At 40.3% G+C, this 23,570-nt stretch overlaps 2 protein-coding genes across 6 annotated transcripts in view; one reads left to right on the top strand and one right to left on the bottom strand.

The window, feature by feature from the left end:
• Positions 1-4,942, bottom strand: part of cerk (ceramide kinase) — a 36,889-nt gene extending 31,947 nt beyond the window's left edge. The window contains exon 1 of the mRNA XM_046379225.1: positions 4,647-4,942. Within this exon, the coding sequence (XP_046235181.1) occupies positions 4,647-4,794 (148 nt within the window). The 5' untranslated portion in view covers positions 4,795-4,942. The remainder of the gene's footprint in view (positions 1-4,646) is intronic.
• A 3,057-nt stretch (positions 4,943-7,999) lies between these two features.
• Positions 8,000-23,570, top strand: part of tbc1d22a (TBC1 domain family, member 22a) — a 105,635-nt gene continuing 90,064 nt past the window's right edge. For 2 of the 5 annotated variants that reach the window (XM_046379798.1, XM_046379795.1), the window contains exons 1-5: positions 8,002-8,241; positions 8,716-8,772; positions 9,957-10,140; positions 10,319-10,568; positions 14,110-14,292. In XM_046379798.1, coding sequence (XP_046235754.1) covers positions 8,180-8,241; positions 8,716-8,772; positions 9,957-10,140; positions 10,319-10,568; positions 14,110-14,292 — 736 coding nt within the window. In that variant the 5' untranslated portion in view covers positions 8,002-8,179. Of the gene's footprint in view, positions 8,242-8,715; positions 8,773-9,956; positions 10,141-10,318; positions 10,569-14,109; positions 14,293-23,570 lie in introns of all 5 variants that reach the window. The other 3 variants (XM_046379797.1, XM_046379796.1, XM_046379799.1) reach the window with 3 other exon arrangements.

The raw sequence follows: 23,570 nt of genomic DNA, 5'->3' as shown, positions 1-23,570 counted from the left end.
ACAATCAATGTAATAAAAGGACCTGTATAAACCTCAGTTTACCCAGTCTCCAGCTGTCGTTTTCTGGCTGTGTTTATTTCTCTGCCTCGCTCTCTGTCCCTCTGCAGCCGTCCCTCAATGTACAGACAGGGCTGTGCATTGAGCACCAGCTTTAGATTACAAAGCACAGATCTGCCTTGGTACACATGGCAGTGAGCTGTCAAACAAGACATGTGGATTTCTCCCAGGCACAATGGGTTTGTTAAGCCAATGCTTAGGCAAACAGACAGAGAGGAAAAGACAGCAAAGGTAGGAGGTATAACAGCAGAATACTCACCGGGGGTTCATTGATACTGCTAGTTTACTATCAATTCTGAAAATACCAGTCAACACAAATCAAGTCACAAGTCAAGATTTTTAATGTGACAGATAAACTAACTTATTTTGTAACACTGGATCTGAGTAAGGACCGCTGTTGCAGCACAGCTCGGTCAGTCTGTCCATCACTTGGGTCCAGACTGAAATAGCTCACCACATATTAGATGAAATGCCATGATTTCATGCAGATTTAAGGTTTCCACAGGATGAACCATAATGACTTTGGTGACACCCTACCTCCATAGGATTGGTATTTTTGCTATTTAGTCAGTTGTCACAAAAACTATGAGTAGGCTTGCCATGAATTATAGTACAAATATTCATGTTGATGAAGCCTAATGACTTCGTTCAGGTTAAAACTTTTTAACTTGTGCCACAACAAGGTCAAAATATTCATTTAACCAGTGAAACATCTCTCCACCTACAGACTGGACTGCCACAAAATGTTATACCCTCCATTCATGGTTTCAAGATAATGAATGCCAGTGACTTTGCTGGCCCCCTGACTTTTCGTCTTGTGCCAACATGAGGATCACATTTGTGGTTCTCAGTACAAGCCACCAAACACTGATGTCTACTGCAGAATTAACTACAAAAACTTGTACTTAATTAAATTTTCAGCAGATGCCACCATCAGGTCAAAATTTTACTTTCCTAAAACTGTAAAGACGACATTCCTGCAAAATTAATGACACACCCATCACACACATTAAAGTAAGATGGTGACAGTGTTGTGTGTCACAGAGCTGCTAGCACGACTGTAGTCTTCTTTTTCTTAAAAAAAGCCTTTTAGACTCACTGTGCTTCTATTTGTGCCTGATGCACAGAATCATGTAGCTTTGTTTTGCTTCTTTACTTATTATATGTGGATTTTGCTATTGGATTTTATTACAGATGAAATTCTCTTTTGCTGATACCCTATTTCAGCATGATTTCTAATACTTCCAGTATCTCTATAAGTGAATCCCTGACTGTAACACATTGGATCTATATCCAGCTCTGCCATATGGGAAAGCAAATATCTAACACCCACTGGCCAAGAGAGATATGCAGGCTTAGAGTGACTGAGGAAGTACTACTTGCTAAGCATCGTGATTTGGAGAAAAGGGGAGACACTCTCTAAAGCATATGCCATGATTTATTCTAGATTTTCCTCCAAGATGGGATCGTGCATTGTATCAGAGGAGAGACTCGGGCATTATGTGGACATAAGATTTGTTGTAGGCTCTGGGGCCATGCCATCCCAGTGATTGGATTTTGTTTGTGTGTCTGTGAGAGTAAATCTGTGTGTAAACAAATGACAATCCTGGCAAGGATACCCCTGTCATGTTCTTTATTCAGCACATCTGACTGACTGATGCTCTGATTCAAACAAATCCACTTAAATGTCAAGCAGTGACGTCCACTAATGTTGTCAGAACCGAAGCATCAAGACCAGAGTGACGTTTACTGCTCATAACAATTCCTTTTGGCATTTATGGCACTTGTGTGTCAGCTTGATGTTTTTGAAAATATATTGTGAGGGAAAATGGAAAACATGAGCTGAAGAAGACCTGTCAAATTTGAGTCACGCTGCATGGTTTTCTGCCATCAGCTGGAATCAACTTTTCTCAGAGCTACAGAAGGTTCACTGATTTTTCTTAACTTCTCGATGTTACTTGATAGAAAAGGTTTGATTTGCACCAACTAACATGTCCCCTACCATCCATCATATTCCTCCAGATATCCCAGTTTGTTTTGTCACCTTTCTTTACTTTCAGTAAACTGAACTGGAAAATGATGTCATGTGACAAAGAAAAACAATACATTCTACACCTGACTTTCTATTCAGCTGCATTATTTCTGCTCTCGTGGGAACTGGACCTGTGATCATGCAGTTAAGGGGTCTATGACGACTCCGGAACAAATATCTCAAGGACATTTTGCCAATTAGTCTTAGACACTGTACAAGCTCAAATCTAAGGTAAACTCACAGAGAAAGAGCTACACATAAGGGAAGTGTAACCCATGATGTGTGTCATATGCAAAACACACAGAATCCAGATGCAGAGCATTTTGCAAACCTGTTAGACATCCCTGTCACCACTACAGTTGTCAGTGACTATAGTCACTGGTTAACCAGACTATCGATGACTAATGATAACCACACGGCACTCAAAGACTGGTTAAATATACTTTAGCCTGCTTAAGCACTTTAAGCCATTTGATTTTTTTTTCTGGAAAGAATGTGTTCGCTTTTCTTTAACAGGGGTGTCTGGTGTTGAATGCATTGGATATTTATTATTGTCAAAGTCTTGTTGGAACTAACTCCAGAGTAAACTGACCTGCTCCTGTCACACTGGTCACTGAGAGGGTGGCAGCCGCATTGAACACTGACTCAATAAATGAAAGTCTTTATGGCAGGTTATTATAGGGCACTTGATACCACTCTGAGGAAGGTCAGTGGCCAGGTTTAAGCTTGAAGTGTGCAGAGCCAGCTGTAATCACTTCACTCTATATGGTGCAGTAATTGCAGACCAGAGAACTCATCTAGATGAACAAACATTAGCCTCGGGAGGTTATAAGGATGTCTGGATTAAGTGGAAGCTGTCTGATGCAAAAGGTGGAAAGGAACACAATCTGCAGAGCTGGTTAACAACCACGGACAGAGTGTAAACAAGTACTGTTCTTGAACACACTGCTAGCTTATATTCATGTAAAGTCCACTTAAAGTCCTTAGTAACTATTAGATCAGTTATTAACTATGTCAGGTTGGACCATTAAAACTTAAACGTTTTAGCTAGTTATGACTAAAATCATGTGTAAGCGGGTTGTTACAGTTATAGGCTTCCTCTTCAGTCTAAATCGCCATCAGCAAGCCAGCTTAAAGGTCAAGCGTGTGGAACACCCTTTGCATCGCTCTCTCAGGGTCGCTGCTAGGCATGCAAAAGGTCCTCTCTAGAGTCCGCGTTCGATTGGTCTTTTCTGGTCTATTGCAGAAAAATGGGGGACCCCGAGAAAGAGAGTCTCTGTTGATATTAAAGGCTCAGGTGAACAAAATGATTCTTAGTTTCAGGTGATTGTGCATGAATGAAAATGTAATTATGAATATTATATTCCATTTATGTCAATAGATCCCCCTAAATCCTACACACTGGACCTTTAATATAGTTTTATTTTCAGTTAGTTAGACAACTTGGGTGAGGGAGGATTGATTAATCAACGCTCTCCCCACCCTCCATCAGCAATGGCTGACATGCCCCTGAGCAAGGCACCTAATCCCCCCCACCCTCCCAAGTGCTCCCTGGGTGCCTCACATGGCAGCCCACTGCTCCTGTGTGTTTCACTGCATGTTGCATGTGTGTGTGTGTTCAGTCAGTGATGGGTTAAATGCAGAGAAGAATTTCTGTGTATGTAAAAATATATTGACAAATAAAATTTTGAATTTTTAACAATTACACCCAGCAGTTGGTGGGTAAATCACACCAAAACCATTAATGCAAGTTTAGTTACATTAAATTTCATTCCCTAATGATTCTTTCAGACGGCAGTGTGTGGTTACCTCGAACAGTCACCCAAAATAATCATTGTAAATGTAATCATAATCACTGCTAAGTAGATAGATAGATAGATGACTTTATTCATCCCCGAGGGGAATAGCAGTCCGGTATATTTGAATACAATAAAACACACTATGACATGAAATACTGAGTATAAAAATAGAATAGGGAAAAAGAATGAAATACACACTTGTGTGAAAATAAATAATAGTGAAACAGTATCAGTATATAAAACTTTTTGGAAATAAAACCAATGAATTGTTTTTCTTGAGTTGTGTATGTGGTCTGTCCAGCTGGTGTTGCCAGACTGGGCAGCTACTCACAAAGGTGACAACAGCTTTTAGCAATAAGTTCATCATAGAATGAGCGGACCCCTTCCTGGGAAACATGCTGTATTACAGAGCAGTTAACCCCTCCTGGTGTTTCCTCTGTGACCGAGGACCCACCTGTGTGACCTGCTCTTGTCAGTGTGCAGACCCCAGCTACAGTAGCGACACGACCTAACTGTGTCTCCCTCAACATGTGCATGAGCCTGATAACGAGTGCCGAGTGGGAAGAGCTGCTTCAGACTTTTTTTTTTTTTTTTTGCATGGGTTTTTACTTTACTGGAGGGAAGTATGCTCTTAAATACAACCGGCACTTAAAAATACATCTTAATTTAGATAATTTCTTTGAATATTTATTTAGATATTTTTGACAGGATAAGTTCAAAATCAGTAGAACTCGTTCATATGTGCATGTTAGACTTACCTGTTTCAGAAACGCTGCTGATGCCAGAGCTTCTTTTCTTGCTCTTCTCAGTTTCCTTCCACACCAAAACGCTGCGATTTAGAACAACTTCTACCTGTCTGTGCTTCTGAAAGAGCTTCGATGATAGTAATATGGGCTGTTTTTCCATGTTATCGCTGTCGTCCGGTGATTCTCATTTCAACTTAGTTACGGCCCGCGTAACACAACGCGTCCAGCGACTGGAGTGCGTAAAGTCGGTGAGCGGCTGAGCAGCATGTTTCAGCGAGCCGTGCGGCCCGAGCGAGAGGGGACTTCAAACGAAGATCGTGTATAAGGAAGATGATTCACTCCACAGTAAAAAAAAATGAAGCTCCCGCATTCCATAGCAGAAAGCTACAAGACGCAACAAGTTCGTTCGTTATTTTCCAACAAAGATGCTGGTTGTAGTCCAGTCACGGAACAAAAATTCCACAAATTAATTAATTAATAAAATAATATAAAAAATAAAACAGGGCAGTCATTCTTGCAATTGTTTTTTGACCGTATCTCGAGGTAACAGCTCGTTTTGTCATCATAACGGGTTTATCTATCTTGTTATGTAAACACAAAGCCTGATGTTTCGTGATAATGAGATATGTTTGCTTGCTTGACAGCAGCAGGGTGAATAGGCTGTGGCTGGTGTGTGTGTTGTCTTTCTGTGTCCTTTGGGATGACGAGGGTTCACTCCACTGTAGAACTTGAGAAGAAGTTGGCATGGAAGTGGAACCTTTTTAGGATGATGATGTGTGATGTCCATGACAGGTTGTCTGTGATGCTGAATCTCAAGAACCTCCAACTGTTCACTTGCTCCACTTCAGCCCCACCTCATTAAAGCAACAGTGTGTGACTTGGCCTCCTTTTTAAAAAATAAAAATCAACAATCAGTTGCATAGGATGAGCAGCAGACTCCACTGTACAAGATTGTTGATTTCCACACAATGTGAATTCTCATTGTTGTTTGTAGTCCTACCAGTGATGGTGGTGTCATCTGCATACTTCACAAGAGAGTTCTCTCCATATCTGGGATTGCAGTCACGGGTTTGCATTGTGAAGAGAAGAGAAGAGGGCAAAACACTCTGTCCAGGAGGGACTCTGGTGTTCATCGTGAAAATGGAGGAGGTGCGACAAACTGTCAACGGCCTGTGCATGAGGGAGTCCAATTTCCAGTTTCAAACTGTGGTATCGAAGCCCAGAGTGTTATGTTTTCCAATCTATTTCATGGGGAAGATTGTGCTGAATGCTGAGCTGAAACAAGCAGCATTCAGATGTGTTTTTATTTTCATTCATTCTGTGCTGTCATACAACAAGCACCCAACGGTAATAATTGGACCTATGGAAATGAGCACGTCTGCATTTAAGAAGTAGAGCAAGCCTTTATTATTCAGCTTACAACGAAAAACGAATGAAAAAAGGAAAAATGAAAATATGGTGATTGTTATTCCGTAACTTGTTTTTCACAGTTCACACTGAGAAAACAGTCTTATAATTTTATTGTTATATCAACATCTACTTACACTTACTTCCTACAAAACAAAAAAGCTTCAGTGGTGTGGAAACAGTGTGCTGGACTCTGAACTGAAACAAAATTCACAGATGCGTTTTCATAAGCAGCTCTTAATGCCTCTTCAACCAGGGCTTTGTTTTCTGATTTCATATGGCCTGTATTGTGTTTTGGAAACATGAACATAACTAAAAATAAAATGTGAAAAGATTATTTCTGAGCCATAATTTTTATGTGTGAATGTGTAATAGTATTTAAAAGACAGAAAAATAGCTAAATTCTAAATGTTTAAACAAAGCATATCTGTTCAACTTTCATTATCAACTTTTACCGTTTTTGCACGAACACCATTATCCTAACGGCATATGTTTACAGTACTGGGGAAAAGTGTCAGAGTGAGAGCTCATACCTTTCGTTCTGTCTGCTTCAATCCTGTGGAACAAACCCTGCATCAGCACAATAAATAAACACACAGGCTCATGAACATCATGACTCCATACTGATCCAGACTGAAGAGCTGAATAATATCATAACCTCTCATAACCTTTAGCTGGTGATGAGGCAACTTCATTACATCCATTACAGGAACGACTTCATTACATCTGCATTTTGCTAAGGGGGAAATGGGCTGAGTTTAGGATGATGCAAATAATGTAACTGAAGATAGTTTAGCCTGTCTCCTTTTTTGTGTGCAACTGTGTGTGAGAGATATAATAAATAAAGAATCAGAGGATGTATTTCCAAAATAAATTTGCATGTGTATGTATTGAGTTAATTGTGCATTTTCATGTTCAGGCTTCCAAAAGTCAGCATGTTTTTCAGTAAGAAATTAATTAAAAACCATGTTCATGTTGAATGTGTGGAAATGGGCAAAACTGTACTGCAGTTTTAGACAACTGTGTGCACATATTTAGCTCCTGAACCAAAGCTGCATTACACAATAAAACTTGGAAGCGATTTTAAATAAATCTACTGTAGATAATGTGCAGACATGATGAGAAACTGCCAAATGAGCATGGGCATACTGGTGTTAATCCTAAATTACTATCAGACACAATACTAAAATCAGAATCAGAATCAGAATTCCTTTATTTAACCCCGAGGGGAATTTCTTTAAAAATGGTTTTATAACTGAATGTTATTTCAAATGATGATAAAAATGTTTCTAGAAAAAAAATGGCTCATGATTGAACATAATTTCTGACCCTTGCTGAGAGGAGACAAACACTTACTTAAGATAGTAGATTCTTACCTACTAAGTTATAATACTTACAGGTACAGTACATTGTGCTCTAATTTGATATATTCATATTTATATGATAGCCGGGATAGGCTCCAACGGATAAGCTTTATAGGAAATGGATGGATGAATGGATATTTGTATGATGATCTAGTTCATGTCTTCCCACACCTCACAGAATGTGATTCAGTCCTTTGACTTGTTGGTGCTTTTTGCTGTATATCAGTGTCAGTCTGTAATATTTTGTGTTCTGTATACACCCCATTTTTTAAACTTGTCCTTAAATAAATGCATATGAACACTTCAGTATACAAACAATTTTAAGTACTAGTAAATCTACACCTACAATGTACATCAATTTATATTATTGCAATAAACTCTTCTGTAAATAGCAATGGTAACTGTGTACTGTGTATAATAATTATGTATGAACATTTTTTCTCCCTGTCGTTGGTGCTGATGCTGATGGTCTCTGCTTTGATTGACACAAGGCCTGGAGATTCTGTCAACACAAGCCAACACAGTGGGCTACGACGTCAGCAGTTTCTCATACCACTTAAGAATAGATCTCACTTGTGATTGGGTCACAACAAGGAAGTATCTGTCCAGCCAATCACAGCAGCGATTGCTTGCCGACTGAGCAGTATCAACATGGCAGCTTTCTGAGTTTTGGAGGAAGGGACTTGGTGTAAATAAACACAAACTTCACATTTTACAGATAACGACAGGGTTCGTGTGCGTGTGCTCAGGGCTCGTTGGGTCGTAGAGGGGAAAATGTCGACTGACGGAAACAAAAAGCAGTTCTGGAAAAGAAACGCAGCGAAGGTTCCTGGCAGGTAAGTGACGTGTTCTCCACTGTCGGCTAACTTAGCGTAGCTAGCCTTACTCAACTGACGTTTCACAGTTAAGCTTCATACGCAGCTTTTACTTTTACTGACGACCCGGAGGTATTGCACAAAGTTTGCGAGTTTTATTCCTTACCAATGTCTGTAGTAAATTAGTTTTGCAGGCACAGTTTGCACGTCTTCTGTTATTAGCTGGCTAAGAGCTACGATGCTATCAGCGGCTAACAGTTAAGCAGTTTACCCACACTACACTCAATGAATTGTAACTAACGATGCAATCAGCCGTTTTTTGTTTTTTGTTTTTGTTTTTATCACGGAGTAGACTATGGTCTCAAATAAGTTAAAGTCGTTTTCACCCGGCTTTGTGGCGTTGTACTCGTTTAGGTTATAATATAACATAGCTAGCTTGACAATCAGGCATGAATTAGCTCATTCATTTGTATTCTTTCTTCTTCGTTTCCTCAGTATTCAGCATGTTTATGGCGCACAACATCCACCTTTCGATCCGCTTCTTCATGCTAAGTAAGTTAATCTCATCATTGTAGGTAAATGCTGTGTTATCTTGTTGGATTAGTTTGGACAATAGTTGTTGCTACTTTTGCTAATTTAAGTTTCTGCGCTGATGCTAACAGTTTGCTTCAGTTGCTAAACTAGTTAAAATAAAGCCTTACTGAAGATGACATTTATTCAGGGCTTGATTCACTTGTTCAGTAAAGCTCTTACAGTTTTTTGTTATTTCAATTTACCGTGAGCGCCGGTAGAGAGTGATTATTTGGCAGAACACATTGAAACAACAAAAAATCTGATGGGGTAGCTACACAGCCGCTCACTAAAGACGGAAAACTGCCGTGGCATGGATTGATAGGCCACATCCCCATCAGCAATAGGGAAGTGTTTGTTTTGATATCGTACAGCTGCACCAGACAACAGCTGTGACTTCACTTACTGTAATGTAGCTGTAATTGCAACATGCATAAATGTGTGAAACACGCTGGTGATTGCAGTCTTATTCTGGTAACCTTTTGTTTGTACTGAGTGGCCTGTCCTGGTCTGCAGTGTCAGTGGAACTGAACCTGTGGAACAAAGACAGACCTAATTGTTGGATAGCTCCGTGGACAGCTTAAATAGGCATACTTAATTATTTTTTAGAATTTGAACTTATTCAAAATGCCCAGTACACACTGAACATTCATATGTTGGTTGGAAGTTACTAAGCTTATGGGAAATATTTTTGTCAATTTTTAGAACTACCTTTTCATTTTGTTGTCAGAAGAAGAGAATAAGAATCATTTTATTTCATCTGATTTATTATATTTTTGAGTTTGTTTTTTGGCAGGGTATATATGCAGAATAATTTTCATCATCTTTTTTCTCTTATAAATTATGATGCAAGTAAGCTATCATGGAAAAGTCTCTTTGTCTCACCTTCCTTTTTTCGCATTGAATGGGAAAAGTTGACTTAGAGTGAATTCTTTTTTTTTTCTGTCACACCCAGTGTTCTTTTATTTTATTGCCCACATTCAGTATCAAAATAATGAACTTCTCATCGCTGTCCCTTTTTCCTTACTGTATTTACTTTATTTCCCTTTCCTTTTCTCTCACATTCTGCTTGTTTGTCACTTCTCTTTGCCCACAATCACTTGTTTTCTTTTCCTGTTTCCTTTATCTTCTGTCTTTCCTTTATCTGTTCCGTCTTTGCCCTTTAGCCTGATTAAAGCAGGCAGCAAGCCGCCTCCGGCCACACCAGGCAAGCCCAAGAAGGCAACCACCTTCCAGGAGTTTGAGAGCATCACCAGTGATGCCTGGGATGTTGGAGATGATGATGATGAGTTGTTGGCCATGGCTGCACAGAACCTTAATATTGAGGTGGTCATGGAGACAGCAAATAAGGTGAACTACCAGATGCATTTGCTTGCTGTAAAACAGCTAAGCCTGGTTCATGTTTGTCTGCAACAGAGGCTTGGTTGAAGCAACTTAGTTTTCAGATCCCAGAGATTCCCACACTTTTGTACACAAAACCTAGTAGACTCAACAGTAACACATCCTGTTTTTCTGGTAAACTGAACAGGTGATCGAGAATCACAGCAAGCAGCAGGAGAAACAGAGGCAGGATGACACAGTGGAGCTGGAACAGAGAGAAGAGGACACACAGGAGGATGTGGCAGAGGATGAAGAGGAGGATGAGGAAGAGGAGGTGGACAGGTTGGGGGAGGGAGAGATGACCAGCCCAGAGGTGTCGTTTGCCTCCCAGAGAAGCCCTTACAGTGATGGCCGCCTTGTGAAGTCCCACAGCGAAGCTCCAATTGGGTCACCTAAAGGTTAGTGAATATCATTGCTCAGTGTCCAAAATGTTTTTCTGGCTCAGCTGCATACTAAAAGCTAAACTGCTTTCCTTAGAGTGTTCCAGTGTCATGGAAGATTTTAAAAAGACTGACACTGGAGAATACAATAAAACCCAACAATTGCCCCTTACCTGGCTATATGTTTTACCTGAATCTGCCTCAAGGATTCCTGGTTGTTATTCTGTTCTGTTTGTGTATGTTCTTGTTCACTTGATTTTAGTGTAACTATGAAACTCATTCTTCACCAATATATCCTGCGTAAATAAGGGTTTAACCCTTATTTAATAAAACAAACATAGGAAATGTCACCATATCAACTTTTAATGCTTTATCAGCACAGATGAAGTTTCAGGAGAACCAGAGAAAATATTTGGCAGATGTTCTCACTGTCGAGCAGTGTTACTATCAGACAGGAATCTTGTGCTTTGATTGGACTTGCTTGTGCTTTCACTAGAGTGCACAAACCTCAGCAATGACACAAAGCCTGCAGAAGAGTCACAATCAGTTTTTTGTTTAAAGATGGTGGGACATGTTACAAGTGATACTTACTTTTGAATATTGGTGGGTAGTTATTTTTGACCACTCTGTTATTCATCTCGTATTCAACATACAAACAGTCCAAGAGAAGAAATATGGTGTTTCTGCCCCTTCCTGTATCTTATATATAAATATAGAATATAAAATAAATCAAATATGAACAAGACCCCAGACTAACTTTTTTATTCAGGTGGACCAGCAAAAAATTTAGGTGCACCCAATAACAATTTTTAGGCATTATGTTTTATCAGTTTCTGTACAGATTTTTTACAGAGTCATTGGACAGAAGTCAGGTGTGATACAAAAATTTTGAAAGCCCTTTGTTACTCTGCAATTAAATGGTTTATCAGTTAAGTATATGAACTACACTGTGGACAGTCTGCACTAACAGTGACAAACAGAGTGACACCTGGCACAGATGAATGATTCTAATGTGAGTTGAATGTTCCTCATTATATGCATTATGTCTCGTGTATGAGACGGCTATATCTTCACTATGCTGACTTTTTTTTTGTAAACTATGATAATCTGGTCATAGAATACCTCTACCACCTGCTCCCTGTGGTCATGCTCCCTCTTTCTCACCTCCCATGGCTCGCTATGACAAAATGCTACCTGACGAAACGCTGCAAATAGGCATCTTCAGATTGGGTGTAGGACAGACAGCTGGTTAGTCTACCTTCGTCGATGACGTTGTTGGGTCTGGGCTGTATGTTTTAGGCCAAGGGAGAGAGAATTATATTTTAAGGTTGTGATGTCTCAAAGTTGAACTTTTTCACATGCAACGAGTGTGTAGAGACACACACAGTCTCTACGCACACACATGCACAGATATGCACAACACATGCAAGGTACATAAAATCCCACAAAATGCTCATAAAATAACCCACAGAACATATGTTTTAGACTTATATTTATTCAAAGGCACAAGCCTGCACTAAGTTGGTGTTAAGACATATTTTTTATACATTTATTATTTATTATTTATAAGCCTTTTCAGACCAAGAGTCTTCCGTTACAAAGAGAAACTGTTCCTCCTTCTCCTCCCCTTCATTTTGTCGTACACAACAACTTTTGTGTCATGTTTCCCATGTTGCTGTGTCTCTACTCAAGGTTTTTTTTCCGAATTTCACTTGAGTGTTTGAAATTTTTAACTTAAAAGGGAGCACAACAGCACTTTACTTCAATACAGAATTCCTGTGCCAACAGCTTTATTATCTTCCTAGTAAACACAAAGAAGAGGAAAGTTGTGAAGAGATGGTCCTACTTGCTTTATAGATTACAGCATCAGCAATAGCTGCACATACTATACATCATGACCGTCTGGCTGACTGTTTTGCTGTCTGCCCTGTCTTTTGCCTGTTTCTGTTTTTGCTGTGTTTAGGTACTGATAACGTACTTAAGAATCCCATTGCCTTGAGGCAGTTCCTCTTATCTGCTCAGACAAGATGAAGCACAGGCTTGCCTGCACTGCCACATCGTGCAGGGATATGCAAGATGGCACCCTTTGCACCTCTAGTGAGCATATTGCATAAACACTGAAGCTTATGTGCCAGCCTCAGCACGTCACTCTGTGTGGCAGGTTGGCAAAGAAATTGACAAGCACAGTTACAGTAGGTCTGCTGGTTTGCTGTGTCTGACTTCATTGTAGATTGGACTCATATATACACTATTTCCTTCCTTACTTGTTATAATTGTGACTGACAAGTGAACATTACTGACTTCCTCTAGCTTGGCTTTCTCTTTCATAGCCCTTTAAAAGTTAAAAGTTATTAAATGGACTATAAAAATGGCTTATTGTTAGAATCACACACGAGGTTCCACTGCAAAGAAGCTTCCTCTGACTTTAATAATCTTTTTTAATTTTTGTAAGTGCAAATAAAGCAGTTGAGAACAGATTTGTAGCTTTTTATTTGTTCCTGTAAAAACTGAAAAGGATATTAAAACAGGCGGCATTCCAGTTTTCTTAATTGCATTGGAGTGTTTGTGTGACTCTTCATGCAGTAGATGTGTCATGGTTTACTGTAGCGGTGAGAAATGTTGGCAGAGGTGTTCACAGGGATCTTTATGAAGTTTTGTTTAGCTTTCAGTGTAACAGAAGGAGTGCTCCTCTCCACATTAGAAGTCCCAGCTTTACCAGCTTGTTCATAACTTATCTGTGTGCTTGCCACTGTTTTGTTCTGTGTTCTGTATTTTTTAGCACATCTGGGGTAACATGTGGCCCTCAGCCGACTGAATGAATAGGTTTGCAAGTTGTAGAGGGTTCACAGTTAAATCAGAAATCTTGCAGCAATCACGACAGCTGCCACCCTGGGGGCTCATTGCAAAACAAGCCACACATCACCACTTAGCTTGGAGCCATGCACAATGTTAAAAGACAGTAGTACAGATTTGTTTCCTAATTTATGGCATGATGGCATTCATAAGTGTCGTTAAGTGCTCAAGTCAAAGTTTTTTTTTCAAATTTCAAATTAATATGACCAAAAATGAGCAAAACTAATAACATTTCTGTCAATCTCAAGTGTACTGTTTCATAATTAGCAAATGCTTTTATGCTAACACACTAAACTAAGATGATGAAGATGATAAACATCAGCATGTTAGCGTCATGCTAGCCTTTAGTGCACAACTGTGCCGAGGTACAGTTTCACAGAATTGGTAGCATTGCTTTAGACTCATAGTCATGTTTGTTCGGCTTTTACAAAAACAAAACAGCTTTTCACAGTGGTTTTAGCAAGTGCAAATTCTGTGGTTAGTTGGTAATTTATGATGGATAATGTGAAAACAGAAAATCATCACTCCAACATTGCATTATTTATATGTGTCCACAGATATTTTTATCAGTGTAGCAAAAAGCTGTAGGCATCCAACATGACTACCAGATCCTGCACTGCATCACCTGAAGGCAGCTTTTGTTGTTTGTGTGTGCTTGTGTTTATGTAACCCTTTTCCACTTTTCAACTCTTTATCCTCCCACCAGATGCAGCAGGTGAGCGTGCAGCCCTCCACAGACAGCGGTCTCTACCGCACAGGCCGCCCGTCATTCCACTCGTAGCTCGCATGGCTGACCAGAACACATCTGGCACCCCGGCCATGACCGAAAGGGAAGCGTCCCGTCTGGATAAGTTCAGACAGTTGTTGGCTGGGCCCAACACAGATCTGGGTAAGAGATACTCATCCAAAAGTCTCCACTTATCTGTCAGCGTGTGTTCTCTTGCACACTCCACTTGTCTAACTATTGCTCTTATCTCGCTCTGCATTTCTTAGCTTTTGTCTGGTTTTGACTTTTTCTTTCCGTTCTCTAAGGTCTTTTACTTTCATTTCCTTGCGCTTGTTTGCTTCTCACTCTTACTTTGCTCAATCTGTCTGCCAGCTGTGCTGCGCTTTTAATGGTGCTGTGAGTGGGAAAGTCATCCAGCCATCTGGACATGCAGATTACAAGCGGGAAAAAATACCACCAACAACAAAAGCAAATGACAGGCCTTTGTTCTAACCAAACGACAGGCCTTTATTGTTTATCCAACCCCAGAGACTGTGTGCTTCCACTGCCACCCCAATGGCTATGAAATCCTTGCAGTCCTCCCTCTGTACAGTTGACTTTGCGTCCTCTGAAACTAACTTTTGTCCACTGCCACATGTCAACTTGTTGACAAATAGATCAGCTAAATCATAGTGGTTACTGGACCAGTTTACCAGTTTCCAAGTGTCTGTGTTGCTGAGATTTGTACAGTGATCAGTATGTTAGTTACAAAGAGATTGAACATGAGATAAATGTTTATTAAAGAGCACTAGCTGCCATGAATCTGTAGAGTTTCTCTTCCAGTTTTTAAAGATAAGGTTGGTGGAATGAAAATGGCTATGGAAAAGTCAAAATAAACATATTTTTTTAGATTTTTTTATTATTTACGGGGTCAGTTAACAATAATAAAAAAGATGACATAAGAAGCAATGATATACAGTTAAATATTTTATCCCTTGAAATAACAACACTAAATAAAATGACGAAACTCCATCATACTCTATAACAATTTTTCCATGTCAGTAAAGAGTCTTGTTGATGTCATCTTGCTTGGGCTCGAAATCTGAACTCTGAGAACTGAGAATTTGTGCAGCCTGTGAAAATTTGTGAGCAAAGAATAAAAGTGCTTTAAGTTAGCCGAAGTTAGAGATGTGTTCCTATGACCTCAGTCAGTGTGTTAAAAGCACAGGGACTGACTCAAAAAATATTGGTGTTGTGTGGATTATTAGAGGAGAATGCACTGTCAAACTCTTTGCAAAATCTCTGTTCTGTTAACGTGAAGGATGTTCATGCCTTGTCCTTGAGTGGTTTTTGTGTGTGTGTGTGCGCTTCTGCTTTGTGGGTGTATGTGTGTGTGCTGAGTATGCCTGGCATAAGGGGAGCATGAAGTGAGTCCGGTGGAGAGAATTAAAAAAACTGCATTGCCTAGCAAGGGAATGTGCTATATGTAAATACTCTTAATTTGATAAATACAAAGGGAGCGTGTCTGAGATATTTGTTAAATACCGTAACCTCCACTCTCATGGTGGCTCTGGTCTTAATTTGCCACATCTGAAGAGGCTACTTGGCATTCATTTGAGATATGCTATTATTAGAAACAAACCTTCTATTCAGGTTTCTCCACTGTTACTGTGTATATAATGTAACATTGTATCAGATTTCACTAAGGACCTGTTCAGCTTTCTAATCTGCTGTTTCTGCTATTTGCTGTAAATGCAAACTCACCACTTCCTGTATCAGCCGCACAGTATTTCAGAAGGCAAAATCCTGTTAATGGAAGGCTTTTATTTTACACATTTTCAGTATAGACTGATACATACTGGATTTTTAAAAGAAGATATAGATATTTGGAAGTTAAACAGCTTAAAATTAACTTTAAAATTAGCCTGTCAGTATTTCCTTGTGGACAAATGATGCATCCCAGATGCCTCTGCGACTGTCATTTCTTGAGACTTATCAACAATATTACTAGTATATGTGCAATAAGCTAATATTGAATGATGCATTTGCTTGGTTCACTCATCTTTCAGGCTCAAATTTGCAGAAAGTGAAAAAAATTCCCTTGAATTATGTGCATTTAAACTGAAGTCCTGAGCATTTCTACAGATATTCTTCTGTACAGTTGTTATATTGTTGATAATGAATGATAATTTGCGCTGGCACCGATAGATTATCTAGACCCTTGGTCTCACTTATAGAATATTTTGAGGTACCACACACTAGGAGCATTGGCTAAGGTCCTAAAATGTAAATGCTGAATTTCATTAAGTTTGAATGGCCTTAGTCAGCAGCACAGTGCTTCACCTCTTTGTGTGATCCCCTTGAAAACTTTCTGAGCTAAACAAACTGGTTCACAAGTCATCAGCGTTAGTCAGTGGTGGTTGTGGCCCGTTCGGGCAGAGTGTATCCTGTACATCAGCAGAGTGTCTTGAGATGTCAGCCCCCATTAGGGCCTGCTAGGCATCACAAGCCGGCTGTCTAAATTTAGTTTAGTCTCTGCACCATGATTAGATAGCCCAGAACGGGCGAGCAACGCTGCCGGCTGCTGGCAGCATGAAAGATGAACTTCATTCATGGGACATAATTAAGTGAAGGATTGGGGGAGGAGGGTGATGAGGGGTGATAGGAGGAGGGAGAGGGATAGGGGCAGATAAGATAAGATGAAACTTTAATGATCCCCATGGGGAAATTGGGTCATTGCAGCAGCAGAGAATGGGATATAGATAAGAATACAGAAAGAAAAAAAAATGAAATTACCACCTGTTTAAGCTCACTGCAACAAAATATTTGTGGCACAAAAGTAAATAATATGGTTTGTTTGTAGTTATGAGTCAGACCTCAGTGTAAAAAATTTTTCTGCTCTTAAACGCTGATATAATTGTTTTCACGTGCAACATTTCAACATTTACACATTGGCAACTTTTTGTAGTTTTTAGTTTAGAGGGAAATGACAAGATTAATTAAACTACTTGTACTTAAAGTGGAGGTCAGGGTTCCTGCTCGCTATCTGTGACACATTTCCACTGATACTAATGCCCACACATGCCAGTGAATGCTGTCATTGGGGAGGATGCCCCCTTGTGTAAAGGAGAAATTGGACCAAATGTCCTTGGGTTTGCAGGAGGGGTTGGGGGTGTGGTTGGTTCCTCACTTGAATGTAGTAATTAATTGCTGGGGCAGCTATATTGGGCCAAGCTCACTGACGTGTCAGGGCTGCCAGCCTCTGGAGTCCACTGGGATGTGTGTCTCTGTCTTACTGAATGTGGGTGATTTTCTAAAATGACAGACTGAGCCCATAACTTAAACTTAGCATTTGAGCTACCTCCACATTGTATTACAGCATAGTTAGTCTTGTCAGAAGGTGTAGCAGGGTGAAAGATGATGAATAAAAGGTAACAGTCTGCACCCCTGCACATGTTTCTACATTTTTTTCTGACTTGTCAGTGTCTTCTTTCGTGTTACTTGATCATGTTGAATCTGCCCGACTCACCTTCATGATATCCTGTGCATTGACATCATTGTCTCCCCCACCCACCCCCATCACCAGCACCGTCTTTCCCTCCTGCTCCAATGAGCCTTGCGACAGGTTGTGACAGCGGTCTGTTTAGCATGTAAGGTCATGTAGGAGGTGATGACCTGTGTGCGTGTATGAGAGTAGGATGATTGATGTCAGGTTGATCTCGGCTAATTATTCCTGATGTCCTGAGGCGAACCTGTCTGTCGAGTGAACCTCGAACACAGCACCCACAGAAAAGGAACAAAAAATAAAAAACTTCATCAGTTTCACTTCTTGTTAATGCAGCACTTACCACAGAAGGTTTATTTATTTTATCATGGTTGAATATTTGAGTAGACTTTGCAGCGTAACTCAAACCAACCCAGAACTATTGCAGTGGTTTTTAGGAAAAGAAACAGAAACAACCACCAAAAAGCCCTTTAAGGCTAAACGTGATTTGTCTGCACTCCAAACTCTGTGCGTCACCTTTCTCAACACAGTGAAAAGCCATCTGCGTTGCAAGCCTTTAGAAGTAACGTGTTTCAGGGTACAGTGGTGCCGTTGTTGCTGTTTGAAATGCCTTTAAGATCATGGCTGAACTGTTTAAAACTAAAAGTTGTTTTGTTTTAAAGAATACATATATTTGTTTGTGTAAAATATCCAAAAATGTTTTCTGTATTTCACTGAGGACCAAGAACCTTTTGAGGTATTAAACCTGCATTTTGACCAAAGAAGCCAGGGGATAAATTTAGTTCCTGTTGGTACGAAGTATAAAAACAGGCCCTGCTACTTATGGGTCAGGGTCTAATTGCCCAGGGTTTGCAAACCTGACCATCACCCATGGGTTAAAGTCTGACCCTTTGGCAACTACAGCTTGTTTCCTCTTCAGTCACAAAATAAGTAATGTTAGAACGAGGAGTGGACATTATAAAACAACATATTTTATTTTTGTTGTTTTTGTTTGTTTGTTTATGTGGTTGATTTTGTGCAAGTGTTCAGGTGTGTTTGTATCAGTGTTCATGTTTTTTTTTTAATTACCCAGGTTCCCCGCAGTTTTTCATCTTATGCTTTCTTTAAACCACTTGCTCAGTGAGGTTCTGTCAGTCAAAATCCCAGATTTTACAGACTTTTTGCATATAGTTTTCTTTTTAATCAATTTCAATACCAAGAGCTGGCATCTGACATCAAGCAGTTATTGCTGTGTGGCAGAAATACTGCTGTTGCTATGGCAATGGTCCTTTTCCCCTCTTCTCCTTCCTGGTAATTTATCCTTACTCTGTCTTTTACTTCCCCTATTTCATCAGTTCCTTTCCTTGTTTGTCTCTTTTTCTCTTCTTCTTTTATCCTACTGTCTGTTTGCTCTTTGGGTGGTCATTATGCGAGTCCACCTCGCATATGTACTCCCACTCGTGCTCAGAAAACATTTCTACACCATAAGTAACATGAAATACACAAATACAAATAAATTGTTAACCAACAATAACAAACCTAAAAGATACAGCAAATAACTGCCCACAAGACACGCACACATGCATATCCTTTTGTTGTCTTGCTGCCAGTCGACATGCCCTCTGTTGGGGGTGCTGCAGCTCTTTGTTACACCTCCACCACTACACTACACTTCTCCCAAGTGCCGTCACCCTCACTGCAGCAACTATGGTTAGTAGGCCCGCTACTTTCTGCCACAGTTGCTCACTCCGCACTCTGTAGCGCTACAATCCGAAATCCTGTTACACAGCAGCCACCATATGATAGGCTTACCATCAGCACTGTTTGCAAAGTTAATAGCCGCCATCAAAGTGGGAAGTGGCGATGTAATTCAATTTTACTCAGTCCTAATGCCTCGTTTGAAAGCACTGTCCGTGTGTGACAGTTTCAGAGGTGTGTGTCCCAGGCCTGGGAGGCGTAGAAGAAGAGATAATACAGCATTAAACTGTCAACACAGGAAAATCTCTGAGAAATATGGCAACTTTACCGAGAGAAGGTTTCCATGTGAATTGTTAGTAGAAGGTTTCTAGCTTATTTGCTAATAGCACCTGAAAGCAAGAGAGAAAGAAAAGGAAATGTACCTTGTTTTCTCTCAAAGAAAGTGAATTTGGTGAGAAATGCTAAATCTTGAAGTCAGTGGATTTTGTTATATCCTGTTTTTCTGCTTTGAAATTGTACTCCTCTGTGAGTTTCTTGCCTGGTAACTGTCAGTGGTACATATATGTATGCATGTGTGCAGGATCGCTCATGTGTGTGCTACCTTTGAGCACATCCCCAGGCATAACACCTGACTTAATAAGGTTGGTCCAACCACCAGCTGTCTGCTGTGCCAGTAGCCTCCCAGATTGTCTGGCTTAGTTTATTCACACTGTGGTTTTCATGTGAATTTTTCATTCTTCCTTTTCTAAGAGAAGCTTGACTAAATGCACTTTCACCCTCACAGATCACACCTTTTCTCTGCTTTATGTGTAGTGGATGAGATATCATTTCACTTTAATCCTGCAGCTCATTAACTATATTATGAACTTGCTTTTAAGAAAATAATGAAGCCATGGCCAGAGGTTTGCTTTTATCAGTTCTGTTTAGGCTACCTACAGCCTGGATGGCGGTTTGAATGGTCAGTTTATACATGATTATTTAATTAGTTATTAATTAACACTTTCTCTTGTCGCTGGCTTTCCTTGAGGCTGACAAGATTAACAGTTCTTTTTAACGCACTACTGATTTATTGAGCAACGCGGTTATTCATTCATATTTTTTCAGCTCTATGATTTGGTATAGGCTGTTTAAGTATAAGAATGATTCCAAAAAAGTTGGGATGTTGTGTCATAAAAACAGAATGCACTCCTTTCTAAAATGACGCGTGTTTAAAAACTGTTTTACGGTGTGTTCCACAGCCTATGTGGTGATATCCTTTATATGATCATGAACCTCGCCCCATCCTTGCTTGAAAATGAAGAGTTTCGACTTTCGAGGATGAATGAACCTGTTTACGTGTTACAGTGTTCCAAACAGGTGTTTTTTGAGCGTTCTACGGTTGTCCCAGCTATTTCTTTTTGTTGCTCCTGTCCCAGCTTGTTGATGGCATCAAATTCAAAATAAGCATATATTTGCAAAAATCATTGAAGGCAGTTAGGTAAAGTTGTAGTACCATTTTCCCTTCCAGTTGCACTGCTCATCATCCTGCTCTGCACTGGTTTCAGTTTGGCATGTTAAGGATTTTTTCATCATGGCTGAAATGTGGAAATGTGTCCCTTCTGATATAACCATTATCTAGAAAAGTAACATAACTGAAAATCAAAATGTCTGCAAGTCCTCTTATAAAACACTCACTGAAATGTCACCAGTTCATATATTTTCAAACATGTTCCATCTAAATCAGTTTAAGGCAAAGCGAGCTTGAGGGAGTTGACTATCCAAGTCTTGTTATAGTGCTCAAAAGAACGCACCCACGTTCTTTCACACACATCCTCACACCTGCACACTTGCCTATGCTTCATGTCCTCTCCCAGCCATCTGGGCCATCCATCAGGCCTCTTGAGCAGGTATAATCCAGGGGGGAGTATCTTTTTACAAGAGTCCCATTAGTTTACGAGCCGTCTGCTCCCTGGCGCCATCACTTTGTCCTTTAGATGAGTTAGACCGTTCAGGACTCTCTCATAGCATTCAAGGTTTATAGGAGGGGAGCTTAACTTTTTAATACACTGCATGATAAAGGTGTCTGTCCTGATTGTATTGTTTTTCTGACCTCAGTGGCAAAATGGCTTCAGATGACACTGGGACAATGCCTGCAACAAGGAAAAGAGGGATAGCATTTACCTACTTTTTACCATGGGAGTATTATCCCAGCCTTTGACGGAGTCATAAAGGATCTCTGGATGACATACAGGCACAATTCGCAAAAGTGAGAAGCAAGTTAAAGCAAGTGATCAAATGACTAATTGTGCTAATTCAGTCTAAACCATGAGTGCCACAGTCTCCACTTTGGATTTGTTGAAGTAGAACCTGCCATAGAATATAACCACCAGTTTTGGCAGGTGTGTGTAGCATTCACGTGTGTGTGTTGCCCAGAACCTTGTGGTGTTTTGCCCCAGTGGTCACGCTCCGTCTGAATGGTGCCTGAATAGTGCATGGCTCCGGCCCGCCAAGCGTCTTCTCTCCTGCTCCCATCAGCTCCCTGCTCACCCAGCACTGACTGACAGCACTTCTTCGCCTCTTGTTGTCTTCTATTCTTCTTACTGGCCTTCACACAGAACCGTGCACACAGTCAGGTAGACTGACTGACAGGCAGGTAGACAGGCAGACATGTAAGAGGTGCTGGCACACACACTCACACTTACATTCACGCTCTCATACTTATTCTATTTGGTTTTTTTCCCCTCAACACAACCACCACATATTGCTTGGTCGTTTATAGCAAGAGCCCTCACTTGACCGGTTAAGTTCCGTTGTTTCAGTCCACTCAGGAGGCAAACAGTCCTTCATGAAAGAATGCATGACTCTCGTGGTTGCAAATGACATCCAAACAAAGTCCTGATGTCACGACTAGGGTGCCCTCTGTTTTTTCTGTTTCTTTTTTTTCTTGAGAAAAAAAATGGTGCTGTAGATAGATTCTGTAGAGCAGCAATGTTCAACACTTGATTATTTAGGTCTTACAAGAAATGGTGTTTGTAAAAGCCAATTTTCTTCTTTTGACAAATGACTTTTGCCTTCGAAAATTTATTGTGTTGCCAAAATGTTAAAGAAATGGTTGTCTGGCCCACATGTAAGTGGTTCATATCCCCATGCAGGCTGAGAGAATCTGGGCCGGAGGGGTGAATAAGACATATTCTCTCCAACCTTAGCAAGTACAGTACAGTGAAGTACAGTTGAGGTGGCCTTTAACAAGGCTCCCAACCTTAGCTGCTTCATCAGATGTGCTGTTGGCAAAGTTACATGAGTGACTGTACAATGAAACTCCATGTTGTGTTCATTTTTTTTGTGACCTTCACTTGCTTTGTAACTTCTCACAAGCTGCCTTTATGTAATTCTTATGGTGATCTTGGCTGCTTAAATGAGTTTTAATGTAATACAAACATGATACTTAGTTATATTTTGCCCTCTGAATGTTTCAAGAGTCATTGAGCATTCATTACCTCTGAGAGTCCCACATCAGAGCAGCTGTTGTGGGTGTTCAACAGAAGGTACATGGTGTCCTAATCACCCCCTGTGGTCCTCAGCTTAACTCCAGCCAAGACAAAGTGCACTCCTGTAAGTTCATGCATAATGGAATAGAGTAGACACAGAAAGACTAGCAGCAGTTACCCTTGAGTTGCACATTGCTGATGTTACAGGTGTTTTTCATGCTGGTGAGGAATGCAGCTTCCTCCAGGGTTGAGACTGTCTCACCAGGCCAGTCCCCCTGAGCTCTGGGCCTGCCAGCATGAAAAACACCCACAACACAGATCACACTAATTCTAAAGCATGTATATAACAAAGTAGCATTTTATTGGTCCCAAAAGGGAAATTCAGTTTTTGCTTGCCCCCGCTTGCACTCCTAAATGTATACTTTGAAATGGTTGCCCGTGGGGTGAATTGACTCTAAATTGAGTTTTTGTTTTAATGAGTTTCCTCTGCATTTTTCTTCCTGTGGAGGCCTGTTAAAGTTATATCTTCAGTTTCATTTCTTTAGTTGTACAGATTACTATGTATAGAAAGGCTTGTTTGCATTGTTAACTTTGTTCACTGAAAATGACAGGGACAGCCAGTCCTTCATCGCCTCTGGGACAGTCGCAGAAACTTTTTTCCCCCACATTGTGACAAGTGCCTGCTGAGAAAAAACAACAGATTAATTTTCAAAATGTCATGAAATGCCTTTAATTTATTCCAGTGGAGCTAGGGCTTGGCTGTCTCATTCATAATGCACAAGAGATGCCCTAGAGAGTCAGATATGTTTTCT

The sequence above is a fragment of the Scatophagus argus genome, chromosome 22 (assembly GCF_020382885.2).
Source record: "Scatophagus argus isolate fScaArg1 chromosome 22, fScaArg1.pri, whole genome shotgun sequence".
Classification (NCBI taxonomy): domain Eukaryota; kingdom Metazoa; phylum Chordata; class Actinopteri; family Scatophagidae; genus Scatophagus; species Scatophagus argus.
The sequence above is the reverse complement of the archived record's forward strand: the minus strand, read 5'-3'. Positions and strand labels throughout refer to the sequence as shown.